The sequence below is a fragment of the Protopterus annectens genome, chromosome 1.part0, assembly GCF_019279795.1.
Source record: "Protopterus annectens isolate FY-2018-M chromosome 1.part0, PAN1.0, whole genome shotgun sequence".
In the NCBI taxonomy this organism is placed as follows: domain Eukaryota; kingdom Metazoa; phylum Chordata; order Ceratodontiformes; family Protopteridae; genus Protopterus; species Protopterus annectens.
The window spans coordinates 1,624,191,550-1,624,217,381 of NC_056725.1; the positions used below are offsets into that span (position 1 = coordinate 1,624,191,550).

Below are 25,832 nucleotides of genomic sequence, written 5' to 3' on the forward strand. Positions count from 1 at the left end.
TTAAGGATATCCACACCTCCAGGCTAGTTGCTCAACATAATGCATCCGAAATTATCCAAGTGCAACTAACACTGGGCAAGACTGCAATCCAGGTTGTAGCTTGTTACAGGTCCCCCACCATGCCCCAGGATTCCCACTCTTCATTTCTTAAGATACTGGAAAATATTAAGGTACAACCCAATACCTTAATTATGGGCGATTTCAACTACCCCACCATCAGCTGGGAAAACTACTCATGTACCAACTCATTTGCTCAACATTTTCTGGAATTCATAAATTCCAATGCCTTGGATCAGCTTGTCCACACCCCCACCAGGGGCAGCAATATCCTGGACCTGGTCATTACCAATATAGTTAACTGGTGTTTCACGCCAGCGGTCAACTCCTCGCTGGTCAGATCTGACCACAAGCTAATCACCCTAGACATCCATATCCCACCCCCACCCCCATTAAGGAAACCACCATCAAAAACTACTCCAAAGCCAACTTCATGCTTCTTAAGACAGAAGTGGCAAACTTCATGACAACCATGCAGACGGAAAATAGTGGTACGACTGCTGAATTTTACACAAATGCACTGTATAAGCACATACACAAATGCATGGATCATGCCATCCCCAAGAGAACCAAGACACTATCCTCCAAAACAAGGAAGCCAATCTGGTAGTCCCCTGCCATAAACGAACTCTACAACAGAAGGAAGAAGCTGTTGCAAAAAAGAGTAAAATCCCAAGATTGGAAGAACTCCCTGGTCAGCCTCAGCAAGAAGCTAAGATCCCTCATAAAATTGCCACTGATTCTAAAGACAACCATAAAGCATTCTACAGCTATGTCAAGAATCTCAATGGCAACACTCAGATCTGATCTGAGCTACAGCACAATGGCACTAAATATACAGAATCAACCAATGTTGCCAACATCCCGGCAGATAGGTTCAGTGCTAACTTTACCCCCTCTCACAATCTAAAGGGCCCATCTTAATAACGGAAGAATGCAAAGCCCCTGTAATCACAGATGAACAAGTAAAGACTGCACTCTCCAAAGCCAAGAATACAGCATCCATGAGACCAGACAACATCCCAGGCTGCGTACTGCACAAACTGCAGAACAAACTGGCACCCCACCTAAGTACCATGTTCAATCATAGCCTCACCTCAGGCTATGTATCTACTGAATGGTGCACAACGATGGTTATCCCACTCCACAAAGGGGGTGCCACCACGGAGCCTGGAAACTACCGCCTCATTAGTCTTATGAGCATGGTCTGCAAGGCCATGGAATGTATCATCTTGGAACTTATAAACAAAGACACAGGTAACATCCAAACCCTGGACCCCACTCAGTTTGGGTTTGTAAAAGGTAGATCATGTCTACTAAACCTGATTGACTTCTTTGAAGCAGTCACTAGAGCTGTAGACGAGGGCAAGGTAGGGCACACAGCCTATCTTGACCTCGCCAAGGCTTTTGATACCATCTCCCACTCTGGAATTATAGATAAACTCACTAAACTGGGCATAAATCCCTATGTCACAAGATGGATGGCCAACTGGCTCACTGACAGAACCCACACAGTAAAAGTAGCCGACTCCAAGTCCGACTTCAGACCAGTGACGAGTGGAGTACCACAGGGTTCGGTCCCGGGTCCTCTCCTGTTTGGCATCTACTTCTCTGAAGTGCAGGCCAACACAAAAGGTCTTTGACTAACAAAGTTCACAGATGACTGCAAACTGGGAGCCATAATATAATCACCTAATGATTTAGACATTCTACAAAGGGGCCTCACAGAGACAGATGCTTGGTGTCAAAGTCATGGCCTCAAGCTCAATACCAAGAAGTGCATTGTCATCCCCTTTGGGAAAAATGCAGTACCCATGAACTACCACATAGGCAGTAGCTCACTAAACACTGAAAGTGTAATAAGAGACCTCGAGACATAGGTGGACAGCAGTCTCTCCTTTGATAATCACATCGCCAAAGTAGTCAGAAAATCCTTCTACATTGCACACCTCATCAGAAAAGGGTCCTCCTCTAGAAAAAATGAGGTCATTGTTCCTCTCTACTCATCTCTCAACAGACCCATTACAGAGTACAATGCCCCATTTGGCATGTATCTCACAAGACACCTACAACAATTGGAAAGGCCACAGAAATACCTCACTAAGAGGATTACCGGCCTCAAACAGATGCCATACACAGACCGTCTCAAAAAACTCCAGCTTTACTCCGTCGCGATCTCTGCCTAACATACAAAGCTATATCAAACCCAGAGCTGTTGGACATGCTATACTTAAAGAAATCCCAATCCCTCTGAACCACATGTTCCAGGGACCTAAACCTTGTCACCACAATAAACAGAACATGCTGGAGGGATAGATTCCTGTCCCAGAGACTTCCCATACTCTGGAACAAACTACCCATTCATGTCAAGCAAAGCTCCTCATTGGCAATCTTTAAGAAAAATCTTGACGACTGGATGGGAAATAGAAAATTCACCCCGCGGATCACTTCTGCAGCACTGCTTGACAGGGGCACAAAAAAATAATTTTCATGGGTGGCGAAAGCAAGGGAACCTTTTTGGCTATGCTTATATAGGCCCCAGAGTCGATAGCCTAGTACCTACCTATGAACTTATCAACCTTTGAGCATTTACATCTCAGAAGCCCAAGCAAACGTCAAGGGTCTTTGGTTGATAATGTCTGTGGACAACTGTAAACTAGTAGCAGTCAATGGATCCCCAAAAGACCTCCAGAAGATCTTTTGCAAAGAAATAACTGGTGCCAGAGTCATACACTAAAGCTGAATGTCAAAAGTTCATTGTTGTATTTCTGTTGTTCAAATGATAAGCAAAGGGATAGCATCTCACTCCAGAGATGTCATTGCCCTACTGAACTCAGTCCTCATCAGTCCAGTCATTGAGTATAATGACCCCTTTAGTATGCACCTGTCCAGACATATGCAACCTAACGTGCTCATAGAGAATACATGGACTGAACCACATAACATACATGGACCCTCTTAAAGTCCTCTTGTAGATAATTAAGAGGCGATCTGTGCCTGTGGAAGGTTGGCATAATGGTTAAGGTGTTTACCTTACAAACACAAGGTACAGGGTTTGATTCTCAGATGAGGTAATTGGCTAGACTTAAAATGGCCCACAAAGGCAGTTAGCCTAGTACTAACCGTTGAACCTATAAGGCATTCTTTGTCTAAGTACTAATGACCCTTATACACATACACAAGTCAAATGGTATCAGAAAGCCCCAATCCAAAAACCTCAACTTCTTCTGCAACATAAACAGAACAGTTTGGAGGGACAAGTACATATCCCAGAGGATACCAATACTCTAGAACAGACTCCACGTCTATGTAGAACAAAGTTCATTACTGTCCCAATTCAAACACAGTTTAAATCAATGGATAGGAGTAAGGGAATGTATCTCAGGACTGCCCCCCCCCCATGCCACTAATGGACAGAGGCAACACCTAAATGCCATATTCTGCAGCAGGGTCCCCTTTCAATACTCAGTGGTATGACCCCAGAAACATTCATTTATAAATGGGAAGTATAGGAATAAAAATCATGGTAAAGGTAATTTGAACAACTAATGGTATAATATGGATAGGCTTAAAATGGCCTAATATTCACCTATGAACCTATGAATTAATGGTTTCAAAAGTTAAGGTATCCTGTCTTCACTGCATCTTCTTGATATGGCCCTTCATTAAAAAAAGAACATTAGAGCAGTGGCCTAGAACATGATAACTTGAATTCAGAAAAAAAAAATGCTGTAAACATGTTTCTGAGATTCAATAACTTGAGAAAAGAGTACATGCCTGTAAGGGAGGTATAAGCACCAAGTGAAGAAAAGGACTTGGAAGTAGTCATAGTAAATGATCTAAAAGCAATGTGACAAAGCAGAAAAAGCTGAAGAGATTCTAAGATGCAAAAGAAGACAGATATCCATAAAAAATGAAAAAGCTGGTCTCCCTCCTTGTATAAATATGGCACATTCCCTCCCCCCAAAATATTATCTGCAGTTCTGGAAACCTCAGCTCTGTAAGAACATAAGATAAAGGCAAGTCTGATCAGAGGCATGTAATGTTTATTCATTTTTTACACTATATAATTTAATTTATTTTATTTTATTTCTTTTCATCTTTTATTTTTTTTACATACATAAATGTGAATATAACAACTCTTTCACAGTAATTTATATATTTCTTGACTGTGTACTCCTGGATAGGGTCTGAAATAGTCCTGAAGCATTGGTGCTTTAATGCTTTACTCTGTTTATTAAATTTAAACTCAAAATCCAAATCAAAAATAAAGCAAATAAAATAAAAAAATAACAAAGGTGTAACCTCATCTCCATAACCCAGCTTGAAGGTCAATTTTGTTCAGCAGCTGCAAAATGCAGTTTTAGGACACAAAGCATTGGCCATATTTGAAAAAGATGAGATGGTACTAAATTCAGGAAACAGACTTGGAAAGCTTGATGCACAAAACTCTTGGACTGTTGTGAAACTGACCCCTCTTCTGGGTTGTAAACACACATACCGCATGCATAAATAAAATCTTTGCTAATCGGGTCAGGTATTATATCAAGTCAAGACCTCAGTCTAATAGTTTTATTTAAATTATTAGTACATCTTTTTGTCCTTCTATAAATGCAGTTTATGCCCTTTGATAGACAGCAGATACTGCAATGATTATAAAACACCATGCATTATGTATGTTTTAAATACGTTTAGTGTTTCTTTGCTAAAAATAGTTGTATCGCTATCTGTAAATGCATGTAACATAAAATATGTGTTAAATATATTTTATATTAAAGTGCGCATGACTAAAGAAGCACCATTCAGTGCAGGACAGAAGGTGGACCCAATCCGCAGGGTCAAAGACTACCATGGACTTCCAGAAGGGTTGCAGATCTAGTATCACCTCCATCCTGCTTTTCTTGAAAAATAAAACGATGTAATATGTAAGCTGCATAAATTAAGATGCTAAGAAATCAGAGTTTTATTCTATAAGTTGTTGTGTCTTTCGGCTTTTCCTGGTTAGGAGTCGCCACAGCCGAACTCTGGTCCTCTAATGATTTGGCAGTAGATTTTTACGTGCCGAGTTGCCAGCTCTGACGCACAACCTTCAACAAAGGTACGCCCATTCGCGCATGTCTCCACACAGAAGATGCTTTAGCTGAGAATCGAACAGGACAACGTTTTACTGTGAGGTGACAACGCTACCACAGCACCACCACCGCGGTGTGAAACAGTGAATATCAATTATATCACAAGAATGAAGAAAAAGATCACAGTAAGTATAAAACTAGTACTTTCCAAACCCCTCATATCCTGGAGACAAGTACTGAAGCATGTGTTAGCCAATAGTTGTTTGAACGCCATGGAAATCAAAGAGAATCATAGTGGACCTCAAGTGATTCCATTCTTCTTCTTTAATGGCAGAGCTGGTTAAGATAAACTCCAGGCTTTCTAAATGTATGAATCGGTCAGCCTAGAATGCCAGAAAGATTAAAGGTACCCTTTCAGGTTACTCAGTAGTGGTTCATACATTAGAAAGCGATAAGGAAGGTATCAAACTGTATATCATCACAAGCCCTGAAGGGTTGATTGGTTCATATGAAGGACACTGCAAAATCTGGGAAGATTTATGTAACTGAGGACCCTTTCATGGATGAAGCCAAATAATGTATTATGTTTTTGAAGCTCTTCCTTAAGGACTTTATTAGTATTGTTGAAGGTAAGCTGTAAAGTGAAAGAGTGTGCCATGCTTCAGTCCAAGTCCCTTCTGCCAAAGGACATCATCAGCCTGTTTTAGAAGAATTATAGCCTGCACTCAAAAAGATCAAATATTTATTTATTTATGTATTTATTTAGTCATTTATTTGCATTTGTTTACTAAGAAAGTCAGACTGGGCATAAAATCCCTTTTCAGCAGACGCCTGCGGAGAAAAGCTCCAAAGAAACAGTACAAATAGTACCCATTCCATGAGGACAAAGACTGTCTGAAGGCTATGGGTAAAAAGAGATTCTAGTGGGCATGACAGGCCATGTTTTAAGCTATTTAGGAGGCAGCTTGTGATATTATTAAGACCCACTGATGCAGTGCTTGTAGCTTTAGGTAATGCAGTGAGGACCTGTTCTTTAATGATAGTTGGGGAGAAATGGTAGAGGGTATTTCCTGAGGGCCTTCCTATAGGTTCATAGATTCATAGGTAAGTACTAGGCTAGCTGCCCTTCTGAGGAATTTTAAGCCTAGACAATTTCCCTCAAAGGTAAGAATCAAATCCTGTACCTTGTGCCTGTGAGGTAAATACCTTCACTATTATTCCAACCCCAAACCCACAGTTGAACGTCCCACTGGTCATCAGTCCCAATATGCATCTTCATTCATTAACAACTGTTAGAATGCTTCTTCTTCTACAAGAAGCTGCCTTATGGCATCCTTCTTGTAAGACTGCAGGCAGTGGAATCACCTGTAGATCTTACCATAAACTGAATAGACATGTATCAGGAGAGGGGAAAAGTTACAAAAAACGTTAAGAGATAGCTTGATTTAAATGCACTTCCGTGTTTGTGCTATGCATTGCAATTGTCCTGAGCACCTTAAAATGGAGGGTCTATGTTCGGCTACCGTTAATTATAAAACGTGAACAGCTAAATCTTAAATGGAAAAGAGCGAAACAAAAAAACAGCGAACAAGGACATCATCAAAAAGAAATGCATAGAATGTCATAGTCGGCCAACATCGCAAACAAAACCAAACAAGATGGAGGGGTTGCACCCCCCACACCTCCCTAACTATATATACCAACTCCGAGATCATACTACAGTGGGGAATAGGGCAAATTTAAAAGATTTCCCTTCACTTACCATATGCATGGCATTACTTCCTGGTTGTTGGTCAACTATGGCCATTCAATGAATTTATTTTCATTTGTGTTTTATTCTTTTCGGTAGCTGAACATGGACAAAAATGGAGAGGCATTAGCAGTTTATTGGCAGAGGTGATTGACTGACTGACTTTTCTTTTGAGGGCTTGGCTGAGAATTTTTCTTACCAGAAGTCTCAGTAGAAATGCTGCAATAACAAAGTTGGCAATGGATTGCAAACCATTAACCTCCAAGAAAACAATTTTTATTTACAGTCAGCACCCTGATTTCTTACTATGCCAGTTGGTAGGTGCCATTGTAAGGAATGTGTGTAGTTTCATGCGCAATTAATGGACAACAGAATTTTTCACATACCCTAACACTGCATCCACGAGTAGCATCCAGCTGTTCCTTTCTAGGAAAATAATATTATTAAATGGTACAGTGACTTTAGCAGTTTTTTATTGTTTATAATCATATTATAGTGATATGGAGCACAGTGCTTATGCTCCCAAATTTGTCAGAAAGGCAATTCAATTATACAGTCTTGCAGTGTAAAACCCAGTAATAACAGCTTTCAAAGGTGCATTAAAAATGTTGTTATGCACCTTCCAAAGTTATGACTGGGTCTCATACTGCAGTACACATGGCAGTCACTACATCACAGCATCAAAAGTGCTTTTACAGCATTGAGAGCTGTAATGCAATGTGTGGTGCCATGCACAAAGTGTGACAAGATAAAGTGTTTAATAGCTTTTAAAGCTATCAGCTGTCTTTGTAGTAGTACAAAGTATTTTACAGGGTTCAAGTCTTTAAAACACTTAGTGTTCCTGTATTTTTTTCTGTATCTATTAGTACATTGGGGCAGCTAAAACTTTGAATAAGGATTCACCATTCATAACTACTTAGTATGTGTTTCCAACATGGATGTCAAGATATACCTCAAGAGAGGACAGAGGTGAAGCTCTTGAGGTGAATTCCTTTACTTGTCCATGTCTCAAAAACATAATCTGTTGTTTTATTATCTGGAAACGTGTTCATAATCCTTTATATTTATAATGCATTGATACTCACTGCATATGCTTCTTCAGTGTTGCTTATTTTGTTCTAGGTAAAGTTTGATTTAGCCATATACTGACATTTTTATTTGCCACATTATTTTTCCTCTAGAGGGTAGTGTGATATTAACAGACAGAGACAGAGAGTATCAGATAGTTTATCTTCCAGAAAAATGTTCTTTTTCTTTTGGAATGTCTTTGGCCTAAGTAACCCCATTAAAGCAATTTGTATCTTCATCTACATAAAGAAGTACTGCCCTCAGTGGATATACTTACAAGAGTCACTTATACCACACTAAACACCTAACTTAATCAAAATAGGGAAAGCCACCTCAAGCAGTAGACCCCATAATGAGCGGCGTACCCCAGGAATTGGTCTTGGGACCTCTGTTATTCGGGATATACTTCTCTGAGGTGCAGGCCAAAATCAGTGGGTTATGGCTAACCAAGTTTGTAGATGACTGCAAGCTGAGTGCTGTCATCAGTTCCTCTAGTGATATGGATGTCCTCCAAGAGGGTCTCACCCAAATAAATGATTGGAGCCAGAAACATGGCCTCAAGCTGAATGCCAAAAAAATGCATCATCATCATCCCCTTTGAGGAGAGTGGCGTCCCCACATATTATCACATTAATAACAACGTCTTAAGTACACAATCAGTAGTGAGGGCTTTGGGCACCCAGGTTGATAGCAACCTGACTTTTGACCACCATGTTGCTTCCATTGTATGGAAAGCTTTCTTCATGGGCCACCTTATAAGTAAGGGTATCTCATCCAGGGACAAAGAGGTCATAACATCCCTGTATTCTTCCCTTATAAGGCCAATTATTGAGTACAACACCCCTTTCAGCATGTACCTTGCAAAGCACATGCAGCAGCTGGAGAGACCACAGAGGTTCCTCAACAGGAGAATCCAGGGCCTCAAACATCTACCCTACACAGATGGGCTCTACTCAGTTTCATACAGACTCCTCAGAGGTGACCTCTGTCTGGCATACAAAGCAATCTCAGACCCCACCTTGATGGGACTGCTGCATATCCACAAGTTGAGTTCCACTTGAGCAACCCGTATGGACAACCTCAACCTGGTCTGTGACATCAATAGGACTTGGCAGGACAGATATGTGTCCCAGAGACTCCCCCATCTGTAGAATAAACCCCCTCTCCATATCAAGCAGAGTACCTCATTATCCCTTTTTAAGCGCAACCAGGATAACTCTATGGGAAACAGAAACTATGCCTCTGGGATTCCACCTGTGTCCCTGCTGGACAGGGGCTTTGGGTGCTGACTTGTCTAAACATGGGCTAAACTCTTGGCTAGGCTTATAAGGGCCTCAGGGCCAATAGCCTAGTAACCTTCTTCTATGATCCTATGAACATTATTGAAGATGGGTTATAAGGAGTGAGTATCTTCTTCCTATTCAGGGAAAAGAGGGGAGTGGGAGACATACATATATTGGTTTCTCACTTACCTGGCTGATCTATTTAGACAAATTTCTGATTCTTGTGGTACGTATATGATATTAAAGAGAGTCCTAGACATCTGGAACATGATCATAGGCAGTGTGTATGTGCCACAATTTTCCTCCGGATTAAATTTGGGATGGTTGATGGGTGAGCTTGTCAGGTATCATGAGGTTATAGCTATACCTGTAGGAAGCTGAAATGTAGTCACAGACAGAATGGATGTGCAACAGGAGCCTAAAAGTACAGGGATGCCCTCTGTCTCAAGGTACTTTGGCACATACTCCAGGTAAATGGCCCTGATAAGATGTCTATAGAGGACAGCATTTTCTGGAAGGAATGCACAATTGCTTCTCCCAAATACCACTCCTACTACAGACTAGATAGTCTAGATAGAAAGCTCATTGTAATACATCATCTCCACCACTGCACACCTTTCCATTAAAACTCTCACACTCTGCCCCTCTGTTCCTCTTCCTGAGACATACCTAGACACTTGAGAATTCAAATATTGCTGTTCTTACCAGGAATTTTGCGGCTTGTTTTCAGAAGAACTAAATGTAGTAATTGGATGTCTAACTGTAGAGAGTACCCAACTGCAAGATGACTGATTACATCAAAAAGCACTTACAAGCAAGGGTAAGGTGGAACGCCACATCAAGACAGTGGGAATGCCAGAAGGAGTTGCAGCACTGGTTATTGTTATTGTAGGCTCAGGAAAACAAGACAGATGTAAAACTTCAAAAGCTGATTAGGCCATCATTATAAGTAATATAAGAAATACCTGACATGAAATGCCCAATATTGTTTGAAAGCAATGCATTTTGATAATTCTCTGATCTTACAGCAAAATCCTTAACCTGAGACTTCGGCAAAGGAAAGCAGACAAACTTGTGCAATGGGAAACTGACTTAATAAGTGGGCATAACAAAACATATTAGGTCTCACATCATAGGGGTTTTGCCAGATTCAACAAGAAGCTTCATGGAGCAAAAATGAGGAAAATAATATGTAGAGAGGATATGCAGTGTGTCTGCCAAGGACTATTGAATTCTGGGTTGACAAATTGTCAGGATGAGTCAATAATAATGGAGGTAGAACTGAAAGATATTTGAGAAGACAGTCCTGGGGTAAGAGCCAGGACCTGTATGTCCTTTTGCTTGGAGTATATAAACTGGGACAGGTAGCTTTAATACCCAATTTGCTTCAGGTCATGAACAAGGCCAAGATATGAGGAAGCAGATGGTTAGTGCATTATGTTAAAGTTAGACAATGATCCAAACCAAGCATCTTCCTGCAAGCTAGTTTCTATATTATACCATGACAACAAGTTGTTTTGATGGTTTCACCAAAAAAACAGCCTGCCCCCTTCAAATTTATTCACTAAATGCATTAGACAATGTACCTTTGTTCAGTGTCAATAGACCCAGAAAAAAGTTAAAAAAAAATTGTTAACCCAGAATGTTCTGAGAAGAGTCTACCCACTGCTGGTCCTGAACCTTAATGAAAAAAGTCTACATGAATTTGAGTAAGATATTCTTTTTTTGATGCATTATTTTTGTTTTTCTTCTCCATCTGATTGATATCTTTAGAGAAGTTTATCAAAGGGCCTTAGCCACAGTCAAAGGAAACACAGTGTCTAACCTTCCTTTTTTCTAGGAAGGGGTAGGAGCTACAGGTACCCTTTTTCTCTTTATGTGGAGCCTCTAACCCGGATTATTGAAAACTGAGGTGCGTGAGATTATGAAATGGAAAACAGGGAGTACAAGATGCTGATCACTTGTTGTTGCATTTGTCACACTTGAAGAAACATCTAAAGGTTCTTTTTCAAATATTAAATTTATTTGGTAGGATTTCTGAATTTTCTGTCAGACAGCCAAAGACTGACATGAGAAAAAATTATGCCCCATTCCTTGAACTGAGATAGGCCTAATCTTTTCTCTGTCATCAAAAATCTTGAAATATCAGCACTCAAAAATGCAGGAAAAAAGACTGAAACTACAGGAGAAAAGCGAATCTTGAGCATCACTCTTATCCTTTAAACTTTTTTTTTTTTTGCAAGGCTGCAAGATCTCCACACAACCCAAACTTATATATACATCCCAACTCTGAGACTGTCATACTCTGGAGAAACAGCAATATTCCAGGAAACAACCATCTCGTACTTAGCATATGTAAATACATTTTATGGGACATTCAGTCTCTGTGTTTCTGGACTCGCTCTAGTTAATCCCGACATTTCAAATGGTTACGATCAGTAAAATATTTAACACTCAGATTAGCATTACCACTGTAGTTTATGACAGTTCTAACCAGATTCCACAGCAAATGCATGTAAAAGCACTTTCCACTGGTGTAAGATGTTATTGGTGGATCATTCACATAGAGTTTACGCTGCCCAGATTTTTATAGTTTACACAAATATGTGAATCAGACAAGGTAAATTGTATGAAGCAATCAAACATTCACTTGTTAAATTTATTTTGTTACTTATGCTCTTTCTTCTTCTAGTCTTGTTTATTATTGATTTTAAACTAAAATATTGTACAGAAGGAAAGTTGTTGAATTTCTGCTGCTTCTCTTTTAGTACAGGACCCATTTCATAATGTGTATGCTCTTAGACATCACTATCTATCTTATATTCTTTGACGGTTTTCATGAACAGACATCACTGATGATCTCATACAGGAATCATTTTCCTGGATGGGTCAGCCTCTGATAATTTTTCCCTCAACGGGGGAATTTAATAATCCTCTTTGGCCACCTTATTCATACCTGGCTAGTTTAAATTCCAAACTAGCAACAGATTCATTACGCTTAGTCTACTAAAGATGGGAGAAGTGAAGGCTGAAGAAGAATTAGCTGAATCTTTTGATCCCTGAAAGTGAAATGAGCAGGAAAAGATTCTTCAACCTATTCCCAGCAAACCAAGTGTGAGTATGACCATGGGGGGGGGCACAGTACCTCGTGGTGGATTGAAGTTATTAGTGAAAGCGCTTTGCATGATGAAAAAATTAAGAGAAATCAGGGAATTGCTCCTTAGAGGGTTTTATTTGGGTCATTCTCTGCACTATCATGCTTTGTTTGTACAAAACTCTTTTAGGTGCATCTTCTCCGCAGTAACAAGAGTTTAATGCCTCTGACAGGCCATTCATACTTTGGCTTCTAACAAGTTTGCATTTATCAAATTGGTATCTGTAGCAAATTATTCACTAAGTAAAATATCCCAGCTAGTTTCAGAAGAGGCATCAGTATCAGTTAGCCTGCCAAAACAGTGTGGTCTTACAGGTGCTCAGCCCTGTGCATCTTAAGTTATGCGTTACTGGTTATCAATATAAATACTTTTAAGCTGATAAAACTGGGGAATTACTCAGGATGTCATTAGTTAAAATAAGGAAGAGCAGCATATTAAAATAAATGGAGGCAGGTCAGTATGAAACCTGTTTAAGAGCCTGAGACCATGACAGTACATGTTGAAATAACATGTCAAGAAGGTTTGTACACAAACAAGTGAGTGAGTCTAGTACCTCTGAAAGGCTATTTATACAGATGCATGTTGTTGTCCATTCATGCCTGAGCTGTTTAAAAAAGTGGGCACGTTCTCCATCTACTCCATGTGATTCTGAAACGAGGCTATGATATCAAATCACAAATGTAGAACTGGACTCCTGGTCAGAAGTATGTCAATGCGTTAGTTTAGTTGATGGCTTAGATATTCAAAAAAATGTCTGTCTACCCTGTTGTTCTCCTAATACAAATGCTATATATGCAGATACAGCTAGTGAGATGGTGGACATATAATTCAGTATGTAAAGGATGGTATTTTACAGTGGTGTTTCAAATTCTGCATTCATTCATTTCATTTTCAGGTAAGGTGCATGAAGAGATTGACAGAGTAATTGGGAAAGAGAAGCATCCCAGACTTGAAGACCATGTGAACCTGCCTTTTACAGAGGCTGTCATCCATGAAGTCCAGCGTTACAGTGAAACTGTTCCACTTACACTACCACATATGACATACCGTGACACTGAGGTCATGGATTTCTTCATTCCAAAGGTATTTGTAACAGAAGAGGATTACAGCATTTCAGTCTAAGTGAAAGCTGCTTATACTTTGACCTTTTATGGCTAAAATTAATAATGACCACAATGTTTTTTCTAAGTTTTTGGGTAACAAAGAATTAGTTAGTGGCAACAGCATAGCATGGTTTACCCATGGCATATACTATCATCTGAAAATGTATGCATTTAGGGTACAACATTCCAGCAAATTATCTGTTTTTGCCAGACCTGACACAAAGAATTGAGGTAAAGATTCCTAACTTCCAAGGAAAATATTGCTACAATCAAGTAGTTCTGAAATAAAAACAAGTGGTAACTGTATATTATTTGAAATACACTCTTAACAAAATCTTACAAAACTGGCCTGCTGATATGCCACATACACCGAGATATTGTATGCTTCATAACTGTTTTCATGCAGTGAGAGTTTATTCATGGAATCTCAGCATAATGTTGGCCAATGTTCAGCTTTTAATAAGCTGGTATGATTTCAGCTATGCAGCTCTGTCTAATAGGCTGTCTTAATGATGCTGACAAGAAGAGAAATGTAATCCTCACAGCTGAGACATGCAGAAACACCAAAGCCAGGATTCATGTATGAAGTGTGATGTACATAAATTCATCAGTGATCATGCCCATGAAATCCTTAGAAGCCCCTAATTCTTAGTATATCCCTAGACTTGTGTCTCTGGGCACTGTAATTTCTATACAAATTAGACTCTGTTGCATGAACAGTATTGACTTACAAGTAAAATTAAATCTGTAAATACAGGACAAGATGAGGCAGCAGAGGTTTGCTTGTTTGTATATTTATTTATTTAATTTGGCAACTTAAGATGATGCCTGTTATTTTAGGCCACATCTTGTTTGTCTGCCTCAAAAATCCATGATATTTATCTTTTCTTTCCCGTAATTTACTTGCTGTTCCCTTTTTTATACTTCCAATCTATCTTGTTAATGGTAAAAGTAAAAGAAAAAAATATACGCTTGCTTGGCAGCCTTCACTTCATCTCCAAAATCCTAAACTGGTTAATTGTTAAAAAACACATGTATTTATTTTTATTTGTTTACTGGGCTAGGGCATTGATCAGTATTGACCAATTTCATGCTCAGCCTGAGTTGCATGAATAAAATATTGTGAAATGAGCATTGAGATGCTGTCTTTCTGCATGCCCTCTCCCTTCCTTGTATTTGACAAGTGGAATTTTGGTGGTCCAGAGGACCACCCACCGATAATGCATATCAGTTCTCACTGACATCATCCACTTGGTCCATAAAGAAATCTTACAACCTGTGCAGCTAGTCATTTTATTTAATTCTATGGTAGTCAATAAATCCTAAGTGAAATGACAAATCTTTCAAGCACACTGTTAAGCAAAATTAAATTAAAACCTTTTTGTGACAATGTCAGATGGACTTAGCCATGCTTGGCTAGTTCTGAGGATTACAGAATCCATTTGTCACATAGTAGGGCATCTGTTGTCATGCAGTGGGGGTGGTCATTGGACCATCACATATTTACTTTATTTTGGCAACCTAAACCTACTGTGGTGTGCTAGGGAGCTACTGAAGACAGTATGTTACAAGGACAGCTGTCCTTTAAGGTGAAATCATTGGCTAAGTTATGACTTCTTGTCACTGGCCAGGTCACTGAGGCCACAATAAGCATTAAAGTCACGTATACCTGACTTGTCTTCTCAGTAAACTTGCATAGTGTGTTTTGTGCTTTGAAAACAAGAAATGGTGTATTTGAGGGTTAACTAGAGCACCTTCTATGTGATGGACACATGCCACAACTCATCTGCATTTTTCAGATATGCAGGTTGCACAAGAATAGACTACACCTTGGCACAGAACTGTTTATCTCTAATGTGGTGATCACCTTATGCAGCCATATACTGGACATCATATATTTGTCCTACATATCTGAATGACTTCTGGTACCCTGACACAGTAGTCTACATTGTAAACATACAGTGTAAGTAGTATGTGTTTACTGGGGGCACAGTGCTTAAATGTAAACATTACTAACATTTATTATGGATTACAAAATAAGTTGGACCGAAAAATAATTTTGCATTCAGATTGTAACCAAATAAGACTTACAATGCTGCAAACAAGTTACAGCTTGATTCATGATTACCGTAAAATTTGTTGGAGTCTCCCAAATATGTGCATAAGATCGAAACAGACTGGCTCAAAGGCGTAACGGTCTTTAGCATATTTTATTCAGAATACAACAATCCAAATCCAGCTTCAGTTCCAGGTGCACATCTAGTTACATTAACAAACAAAACAACCAACAGCACCAAATGGCATCCACAGAAGGTTTTACTCAGGCAGAATAACAGGCAGAGGGACTCATCATATGCCAATGATTGACTACAGTTGCATCTTCAAAGTGAAGTCTCTGCAGATAAAGTTTCTGTGTCTTTGAATCAGTGCTATCTTTTTTTTTTTTTTTTTTTGCATAATAGGGTAAAGCCCCCTCAATTTTCTGCAGGTCACAGTACAACCAGGAAAAAGAAACTCTTTTTTTATACCAGTAGTCATCCTATTATCATCTTTGGATGAATTATTTTCATACATTCATGAGGAGCTCTTTCATGCTAAATGCACAACGTTTCTAGCAACACAAAAAGACATAAACACACACACACACACACACACACACACACACACACACACACACACACACACACACACACACACACACTCAAACAGTAATACATACCTCTCAACTATCGATTTTGCAGACCATCCCTGATATTGCCTCATATTTTGCCCCATGCCCCCATCCCTTGTAAAAGTTTTGAATTTCTGGTAAATAACTAAGGATTACAGTCAGTCAGTCAGTCAATAATGCCAGTCATTTGATTTTCATAATTTGTGTTTTTCAGAAAATGGATGTTGATGCAAAACCTGTTGTTCTTTAAACATTTTAAGTGAATTAGAGTAATATTTAAACATTTTCCCTGATTTTGGGCCTTTGTCAACCCCCTTATTTTTGGCGTTGCCCAGAATTATTGAGCAAAGAAGTTTATCAGTAGGGTAATGCAACCCTTAAAGCTTATTAATGTCTTCCATTATTAGTGTCTTCCATTATAAGTTCATATTTTAAACTGCAGTCTCTTTGACTCCGTTTACTTCAATGGTACAAAACTGTGAAGAAAGCAGATCTAGTCTAGTGAAGAAGATATATACATTAGCACAGTTACTTCTCAAATGGGCTATGCCTGGCTGGCTTTACTGTTTCAAATTAAGGACTTGATGGAAAGTTTCACACACTGAAATTACTGATTTTATTTTGCCACGGCAAGCTGCATTGATGAAGTACATACATAGCTCACCTTTAGGCATGAATTCGGGGAGCCTAGTTGTGCCACTGCTAACTTAAGTTTGAGGAGCAGTCTAGGTGCAATCTAATGGAGGATGGAATAGTTTGTGGCTGTAGGAACTTAGTCCTTTCCTGGGGAAGAGATAGTATTGCTATTGTACTGACTCCTAGTAAATGCTTGTGGAAAACTGTAAAAGGTTATCTCATAAACTTTGCAACCATGCTCAGTGTAGTAGAGGTTTTCAGAAGCATAGGCATCTGGGAGCTTATGACCAAGGGTAATACTACTGGGACAAAGTAATAGTACAACAGAATGCAAACACTGAACTTCTCCTAGGCCATAAATTGATGTTTGCATTCCTAGCTGCCCTTCTGTCTAAGCCCTACATGGGTGAAGAATGGTAAGGATGGTGCCGTATATTTGAAGGAGTCATTTGAGGTTCACTGTTAAGTGTAGTGAGGAGAGTAATCATGATGATAAATAAAACAGGAGAAATAAAGTAATGGCTAAAGCCAAGGCACCACTTAGATCTCCAACCAGGGCATCTACTGTGTCTTTGCAGACCACATCAAAAATATTGAGAAGTCTCCTAGACATTCTATTTTCCTATTATTTTAGAGCATTTCTTAATGATGAAGTCAGTCTGGGACATGTCCAGTATTTTTTCTGTTCACAGTACCTTTACTGACACCAAGCTTTCGATTTCCATCCCCTCCAGTACTTATCATATGCCAATTCATTTTTTTCACATATTATGCCATCATGAAGGGGTTAAGGATGGGAGTCTGGAGAACAGGGCTGTCATTGTGATTTCAAGACACATAACATGCTTGTTAGTATTATCACTTCTATGTTATCTATTAGTTTTTATCTGTAATTTACAGTACTACATTATTGTAAGGCACCAAAAATATTTTACTTCTTATTTTTCTTTATTTACCCATTTATTTTACAATTAGTGAGCTGGCACATTTGGACCACTTTTCAATCACAACCTGTTTACAGAGAAAAGGTTAATATAAATGTTAGTTATAATAGAGCAATGATAAACAATAACAATATTAGACCAGCTTAGAAATATTCTGTATTCAAGAAAAAGAGAAAGTACATAATCCTTTTACATTCAATTCATTGAGGACACCATTAACAGCTCAACTAACTACAAGTCAGTTGTTCATATAGGCACCGTGGCAACTGTACTTTACATAACGGGATTGTGATGACCCATCATTGGACCAGTAATCAAGGAGCCTCAATCCTCACTACTGGCACCAGTAGGGGACGTACACTGAGAAGATGGCAAGGTACACACACAATATTTCCAGATGCAGCTCTCTGCATCAAGTGCAATTTCCCTTAAGAACACACAGAGATCACAGTCAGTCCGGGGCTGGTTTCTCCCTCTTTCTCCAGATCCCCAATAAGACTCCCCACTGATACAGCTATAGGGTTGAGATCTCAGCTGAGTTGCCAAGCCAAGACCTCCAGCACCCTCTCTGCACAACTAGTGCTTCATGTCCCCACCCAAGTAGCTGACACACACACTCTTTGAGGTTTGATTTATACACACACACACACACACACACACACACACACACACACACACACACACACACCCGGGAAAGACTGGCACAGGTTTACTAGCTATGCCTCCCTTTGCCTAGACTGTAAGGTAGTTATCCCTGCCACCAGCCAGCTCCTTATCAGCTACTTTAAGGCCCTTAACAAAGGGTGTCCAATCTTACTGTGTAATGTTACTAACAATACAAATGGTAGTTTGGCCAAGAGCAAGGCTCTTAGGAATGCCCTACACAATGTCACCAAATAAATATGCAAGTATATGCAAGTACTTTCAGAAGTTAAGTATCTCTACACAGATCAGCCACAATGAAAGGTTTAAATATATCTAATAATAAATAATAAAAGAATAAGACAATACTAAATATATATTCACAGTGACCTCAGAGTTCAAAATCAAAGGAAATATTTAAAACAACATTGCGGAACAGTCTCAAATAAATAAAGAAAAATATCTAAACTAAACTTTACTATATTCCTGACTGTATCTAAGAGAATTATACTGTTCCCTAATAACTTACTTCATCAGAGCAAGGCAGATGTATGGTGAATGGTTCCTGTTGTTGTCAGATCCAAGACAGAATGCAAATTGCTCTGTCTCTCTAAGAGACCTCTCAAATTAATATATCAAGTATTACTGCTGTGCTAGCTTGCAGAATGACATAATTTCTTGTCATCTGACTTCTAGTCCCCAGGCCCAAAACAACAATTGATGGCAGCTGGTAGCATTTAGCATCTACCTGTAAAAATACATAGGCAAGGGCTTTTCCTCACTTCTTTGGCAGATGCTGGAAGTCATAAAACAATAAAACACTTCCAGGACAATACAGAAAGTTACCTAATTTTTTAGACATTGTGTCTCCTTGCTGCACTGAAACTAAAATATATCATCTTGTATTGCATAGCCATAAAGTAGTTTAATTTCAGCTATTTTTCTAAAATTTACTAGACTGGGTTTAACCTTCTGTATCCCAGTTTCCACTGTTAAAATATATACATTTAAACAGTTACAATACTGCATGTATGTTTCTGTTCTTTTCCAGTAGGATGCACAGTGGCTACATTTTAAACAACAGTTCGCAAATACCTTCAAGCAGTTTGATATACACATGACATACAGTTCTAATACATTTGCAGCACAAGCATCTTGTATACATCATGTTGATATTCACAAATGACATATAATTATTTACAAAATTCCATATAGCTGTGCTGGCAGCATCCTCCTTTGTCACATGGATATAGAAGAATCTTAAGGCGGTGGAATGTTGTGATTCAGATACTTTTAGTGTAATGGGAACTCATGTCAGATGGTTGATTTTTTTAATGGGAAAGGCATTAGTAGTGGATGACAAGAGTGCTGTAGATTCACAAGGGATGTCACATTGTACTCTGATAATCTCAAGCTTCTTGAATTGTGTGTGAACACAATGAGGTGATATAATGACCTACAGTAAACAAGATTACATACTTTAAAAGCCAAGGTGGTAATGATGGAGGACAGCCTCTGAGTATTGGTCAGTTAAGCAAATCCCCTGCATGTGATATAATGATGTTGCCTTCTGTATATCCCTAATACAATGCTTTATTTTGTATAGACTGTAGGTTTTCTATGTTCTAAGAAACAGTACAGGCAATGACAGTGTATAGTCGAGGGCTGGAAGCAGTACGTCTTTCTGAATTGTAGTCTTAGCTTGCTTAATAAGGATATTATTTACCTTATATAGCATATACAATAAAGCTCGGACTGTGCATGTCACTTCACAACTTTGACTGGAAAATAGGAATTATGGATTAAGCCAGGCCTAATTATCAAGTGATGTATCAGCAGGCCCAAGGATGTTATCTACAATTGTGAGGATGCATGCTGAGATATTTCTGAGTGCCAAGCAACAAAGGTCAAACTGACTGTAAATCTCAGCTGTTTCAGATTAAGGCAGAGCTAGGTCAAAGACTTATATTTTTTGGCATCCTAGATGACAGTGTCATCAGCATACTAAGAGATGCTACTGTAGCTAACAAAAATTATAACGTGATTAATATAAGATAAAATGAAGGGAGCCATGTATAAAGCCTTGAGAGACAGTAGAGTAAATTAACTGAAGCTGACACTGCTGGTGGTTACACAGATGCATCAGTTTTGCAGCCTCAGTGATTATGTTAAAACCATAATATGAAAAATGTTCACCTAACTGCTAAACTGTAAGACAGTGTGGTGGGCTGTAGTGTAAGTGAGTAGTTCATAGAATCAGATATTTTGGAAAGCTCAATAAACTGTTTATGAGTGCAATCTGTCCTGCTGGTACTCAGTGACTCGCTAGCATGCCATATGCTTTAGTATAAGATTCTAACTGTGTATCTACAGCTTTCTGAAGTATTTTGGACTAAGCCAATGTCAGAGCAAATAGTCTGTAGGAATTGGGCTTTGGAATAGACAAGGTGTTCATAATCTTTTGTTGATCAGGAAATATCCTAAGAACTTTATGGAGTTGGTAACATGTCTGATAATGGGACCTTACTCAACTGAAACTTAGTTTCATAACTGAATATGACTTTAGCTGAATGATAAGGCAATATGAGGGATTATGGACTTGATCTAATTTGGAATACACAGTGAGCAGCAAACACGTCCTCTATTCATTTAGCATCTATAACTAGTTAAAGTGTAATGGTCAGTGAACAGGCTGAGTTTGTTTGGACTTCCCACTTAAGTTGTTTAGTCCTTTCCAGGATCCTCTTTGGTTGCCCACTAGAGATGTCTGCTGCTGTTTTAGAAAGAGTGTTTTTGCTTTCTTAGATAGATGTTTGCATTGTCTATAATGCATACAGTACTGGTCAGCCAGAATGCAGTTTGGTACATTTCTACCAAACCCAGGCTTTTTTTATGGATAATAAATTGCATTAGCTCAAAAGGCAGAAACCCAAGGAGCATGCTTGCCATTTAATCTTTTCTTTGTGCAAAGATAATCCTATTTTGAAGCAGTAATGGGATAGTAATGACGTGCAGTAGCACAATGTTAATGTTGGTTTGATAGCTGATGTATGCCTAAGCTCATTTCACTTGTATTGCAAATCTTACTGCATGCTCTGTAGAAGGTAATTCGATGCACAGATATTCAATACACAAACATATTGATTTTAAGTGCAGTATTCTGTAAAGCTGGACTAACAGTCTAGAAACACACTGATGAGTAAAACAATATCACAGACTACAGATATTGCAAACTACTAGTACCTAAATGTTTTTTATACCCAAAACATCTGTTCAGCTTGATTTGAATCGATAACAATGCAAAACTGACTCAAAGCAGTGACAAGACCCAACATAAGAGCACTGACCTTAAAGGGAGCACTGTATTAGACTCTATCAAAAACAAAGTCTTGAGTCCATAAATAGAATGCATTTCTAGTACCTGTGAATCTTGACGAGAGCGCATCTTACCAGTTAGATTTTAAGCTTTAGCAATACTTAAAGTATATATATATGTACACACACACACACACACACACACACACACACACACACACACACACACACACACACACTGACCTAAAAGGCATTAATGTCAGTGAATTTGTAGTTTTAGGATGTCTTGACATTGTTTTTCAGTCTGACGTTCAGCACATATCTCATCTTCTTTGTTCAAGAATTCTGGACAAAGCTAAAAGCAGTGAGTCTAGAAAAGTATAAAATCAGGGTCTGTTTTTAAATATTATTCTAATTACGTTAAAGGTTAATAAAACAACACATCTTGCATCAATTTCTATGGCACTATCAACTGACTACAATCTTCAATGATTTACCAACAAAATAAAAAACAAAATTATGAGAAATATGGTACAAATATGAGGCAAAATCAAGGACATTCTGCAAAATCAGATCCCGCTGAGAGGTATGGTTCAGCACAATGTGTGTATGCAGAGGTCTTTTATATGCAAAGTACTTCTCAAATTAGATTTAAAGGAAGAACAGTACTTAACATAATCAGCATACTGACATAGCCCTAATTATACACAGTCCCTTCAAAAGAGTTAACCTTATTTTTAAAAACATTTTCCGCATAATATCACCTAGGTATAATTTTTTGCTAGATACTGTTTATTACCTTTTATTTTCTTCATTCACATTTCTTTACTGCCACAGCTTAGGAAGGGGCCACCATTTTTTACGTTATTTAGATCTTGCATTGTTTCTGAAAAGGAATTTGTCTCAGCCTGCTTGACATAGGGGAGACAGCATTATTTCTGTTGTTTTTCATTATCAGTCATCATGCAAAGATTTGTTTCCACTATCAGTAAACACCCACAGCTTCCTATCCTGAGACAGTGTCTTGCTTAGGTCACTGAAGTAATATAGATAATGTATACAGCTAAAGTGAAATGCTTTTCCAAAAACGTAATTGTTAGAAGTTTTTATGTATAGAACAGAATCAGTGATACTGTTACCTACATAAATACGCTGGTTATTACTCTGATTTTTGCCTAGTGAAATGTTGCCTTTATCCATGCAATTTTTAAAAATTAAGGACTGTATTTGATATTAAAAGCTACTTAGATCTGTCTAACCAGGCCTATCAAATGTCAGGTGCTAGTCACAGATAACTGAGCAAAGCTGCAATATTTAATTGAAACTGGAAAGGCCGCAGAAATACCTCACTAAAAGAATCACAGGCCTAAAGCAGATGCCCTACACTGGCCACCTTAAAAAACTCCAGCTATACTCTGTCGCATATCGTCTACTCAGAGGCGATCTCTGCTTAACATACAAGGCCATGTCAAACCCAGAGCTGTTGGACATGCTACACTTAAGGAAATCCCAATCCCTCAGAGCCACATGCTCCAGGAATCTAAACCTTGTCATCACAATAAACAAAACATGCTGGAGGGATAGGTTCCTGACCCAGAGACTCCCCAGACTGTGGAATAGATTGCCCATACATGTCAAGCAGAGTGCGTCTTTGGCCCTCTTCAAAAGGAACCTTGACGATTGGATGGGCGAAAGGAAATTCACCCCGGGGATCACGTCAGTCGCCCTGCTAGACAGGGGTCCAGGGAAGTAAATATTGTGGGAAGAAATAGCCAGGGAATTGTTATGGCTAGGCTTGTATAGGCCCTAGGGCTGATAGTCTAGTACCAACCTATGAACCTATTAATTAGGAATGTGTAGGGGTGGTATGCAAACTTGCTACAAGATTGAATGCTTAACAAAACCCTTTAATTTAGTTGTTTTGCCTGGTAAATGCACACTGGCAGGCTATTTACCATCTTACAGTTAACATAAATCAGAATAATTTACTGAAGGAAGATCCCAGTGACTCATACCAGTCATTAAAATTGAGAGTAGAAACCAACCACCTATCTCAGATAAGCTATGATATTACTGAGACACAGAACTTCTTTGTGAGTGCAAGACAGTCGAAAAATTTTTAAAAAGTATGACAATCCCCATTGGGCCCTTTTCGGTCATAACATGTTAATACTGAACACTTCGGTTAGTACTACACAAAAGATCAAGAAATGGCAAAATGCATATTGTTTTTCAGTTTCTGGGTGTTTTATTTTTTTTTTTTACATAAGCTGAGCTAACAGTCTACAAGTGCCTTGACTGTTTTAGTGTCACAGCCTAAAAAACGATAACACAATGCTAGTACAAAGCACTTTCCCAACTTGAGATAAAGCACTATCAGTAAAAGCAGTCAGAATAGTGACTGAAGTCCAAAATATGCACAAACACATAGACTTTAAAGGCAATACTATGCTAAGCTGGGATAATAGTCCAGAAAACCACTGAATATGTCAGTCTAAAGATACAGCACAGTGCTGGTCCATCCATAAACAGAGAAGTTCCTATTAGATTTAAAGCATTAGCACTACTAATACCTACCAAGCTACCGACAGAGCACAACATTTTCAGACGTGGACTTTAATGGCAATACAGTTGCAATCTGGGCTAACGGTCTAGCTAGGAGCACCTTGACTATGACATCCTAAAGACAAAGTGGTAGTACCAGGAGATCTTATATACACAACATTATCAGCTAAATGTAAAACTTTTTCACGACTTTATGCACTTTTAGTGCTGCTAAGGTATACAACATGAACAAAAGGACCTTAAAATCAGTACTCTCATAGGCAGAGTTCTCATGAGTAAGTGACTTCTGTACCCAGACCACTATGTCAGCAAAATGAAATACAAGAGCAATAAAAAATTGCAAAATAATACCTCAGAGCAAACCAACACCCTGGAAAGAGGTACACACCTGGGAAAAAGAAACAAAACAGGAAATGGACCTTGGGTGGGTATATCAGAGTATCTAAATGCTAAAAGGCATTTTGAGAAAGCAACAACAAAGAAAAATGGAATACTGAGATGTATAAGAAAAAAAGCATGACCACTGGAAATCACAAAGATTATTTTCCTACTTTACAGACAGACCCCAACCCCATGCACAGTTTTGGATACCAAATAAGAATAGCAGCACAGACAGGTCAGAGACAACTCAGAAAATGGTAACACAAATGCTGGATGGTCTGAATCAGCATTCAGGCCAAAGGAGACAAAAAGAGACAGTGGTGAGGAAGTGGGAACGTTGTGTTCTTCAAGGGAGTCTGTGCATTCCAGACAGGTGCAACATTTAAAAAGCAATAGATGAGGACAAGACAACATGATATGAGGATTCAAGAAGGGTCATTCTAGGGTGGTACGAGGAAACATTATCTTAAAGCAATGATGTCTGGCAGCTAGAACACTTTCTGAAGAGGCAGTAAACCAAAAATAGCAATTAGATACAAGAATGAATGATACAGGCATAAGGTTATCCATAACAGCACTCTTAGATATATGGGACTTGAATTTTATTCAGTAAAAAAAGGGACAATAAGGGGGCATGTAGTCCTTATCTGATATCAAAGCATATGTTTCCATGTTTGTACATTACAAATGATAATGAAGTGCCCAGTAGACTTCCAGTGGAAAATCACAGTCAATTACTGTCTTAAATGCCAAAGATTAACACGTATGTGTTTGTCTATATACCTTTTTAACAGAAACAAATAACACACACACACACACACACACACACACACACACACACACACACACACACACACACACACACACACACACACGCACACACACATTGCATATTACTAAATGTGAAGTATATAGCAATTACACAATAGATGTGACTTTAATAGGAGTTATTAGTACTGAGATCAATATGTAATATGCCCTTCCTTGGGCAATTCAATGTTCATGTAGCATGCATATCATGTCTAATTTATCTTCACTCATCATGTCTAATTCATATTCACTCATTCATCTTGTGTCTGTGCTTTTCAGCGCGGTGTCAGAATTTGACTTATTTTAGCAACAGCTGCTGCATTTTTATTTTGCTGCAACTTTTAGTCTGTTGAAGTTGTTTGCATTTTGTGGATTCCAGT

General features: G+C 38.7%; 1 protein-coding gene across 1 annotated transcript in view; it reads left to right on the forward strand.

The window, feature by feature from the left end:
* The window catches only part of LOC122799249 (cytochrome P450 2D15-like), a 405,628-nt gene that overhangs the window by 318,424 nt on the left and 61,372 nt on the right, over nucleotides 1-25,832 (forward strand). The window contains exon 8 of the mRNA XM_044068194.1: nucleotides 13,281-13,468. Coding sequence (XP_043924129.1) covers nucleotides 13,281-13,468 — 188 coding nt within the window. The remainder of the gene's footprint in view (nucleotides 1-13,280; nucleotides 13,469-25,832) is intronic.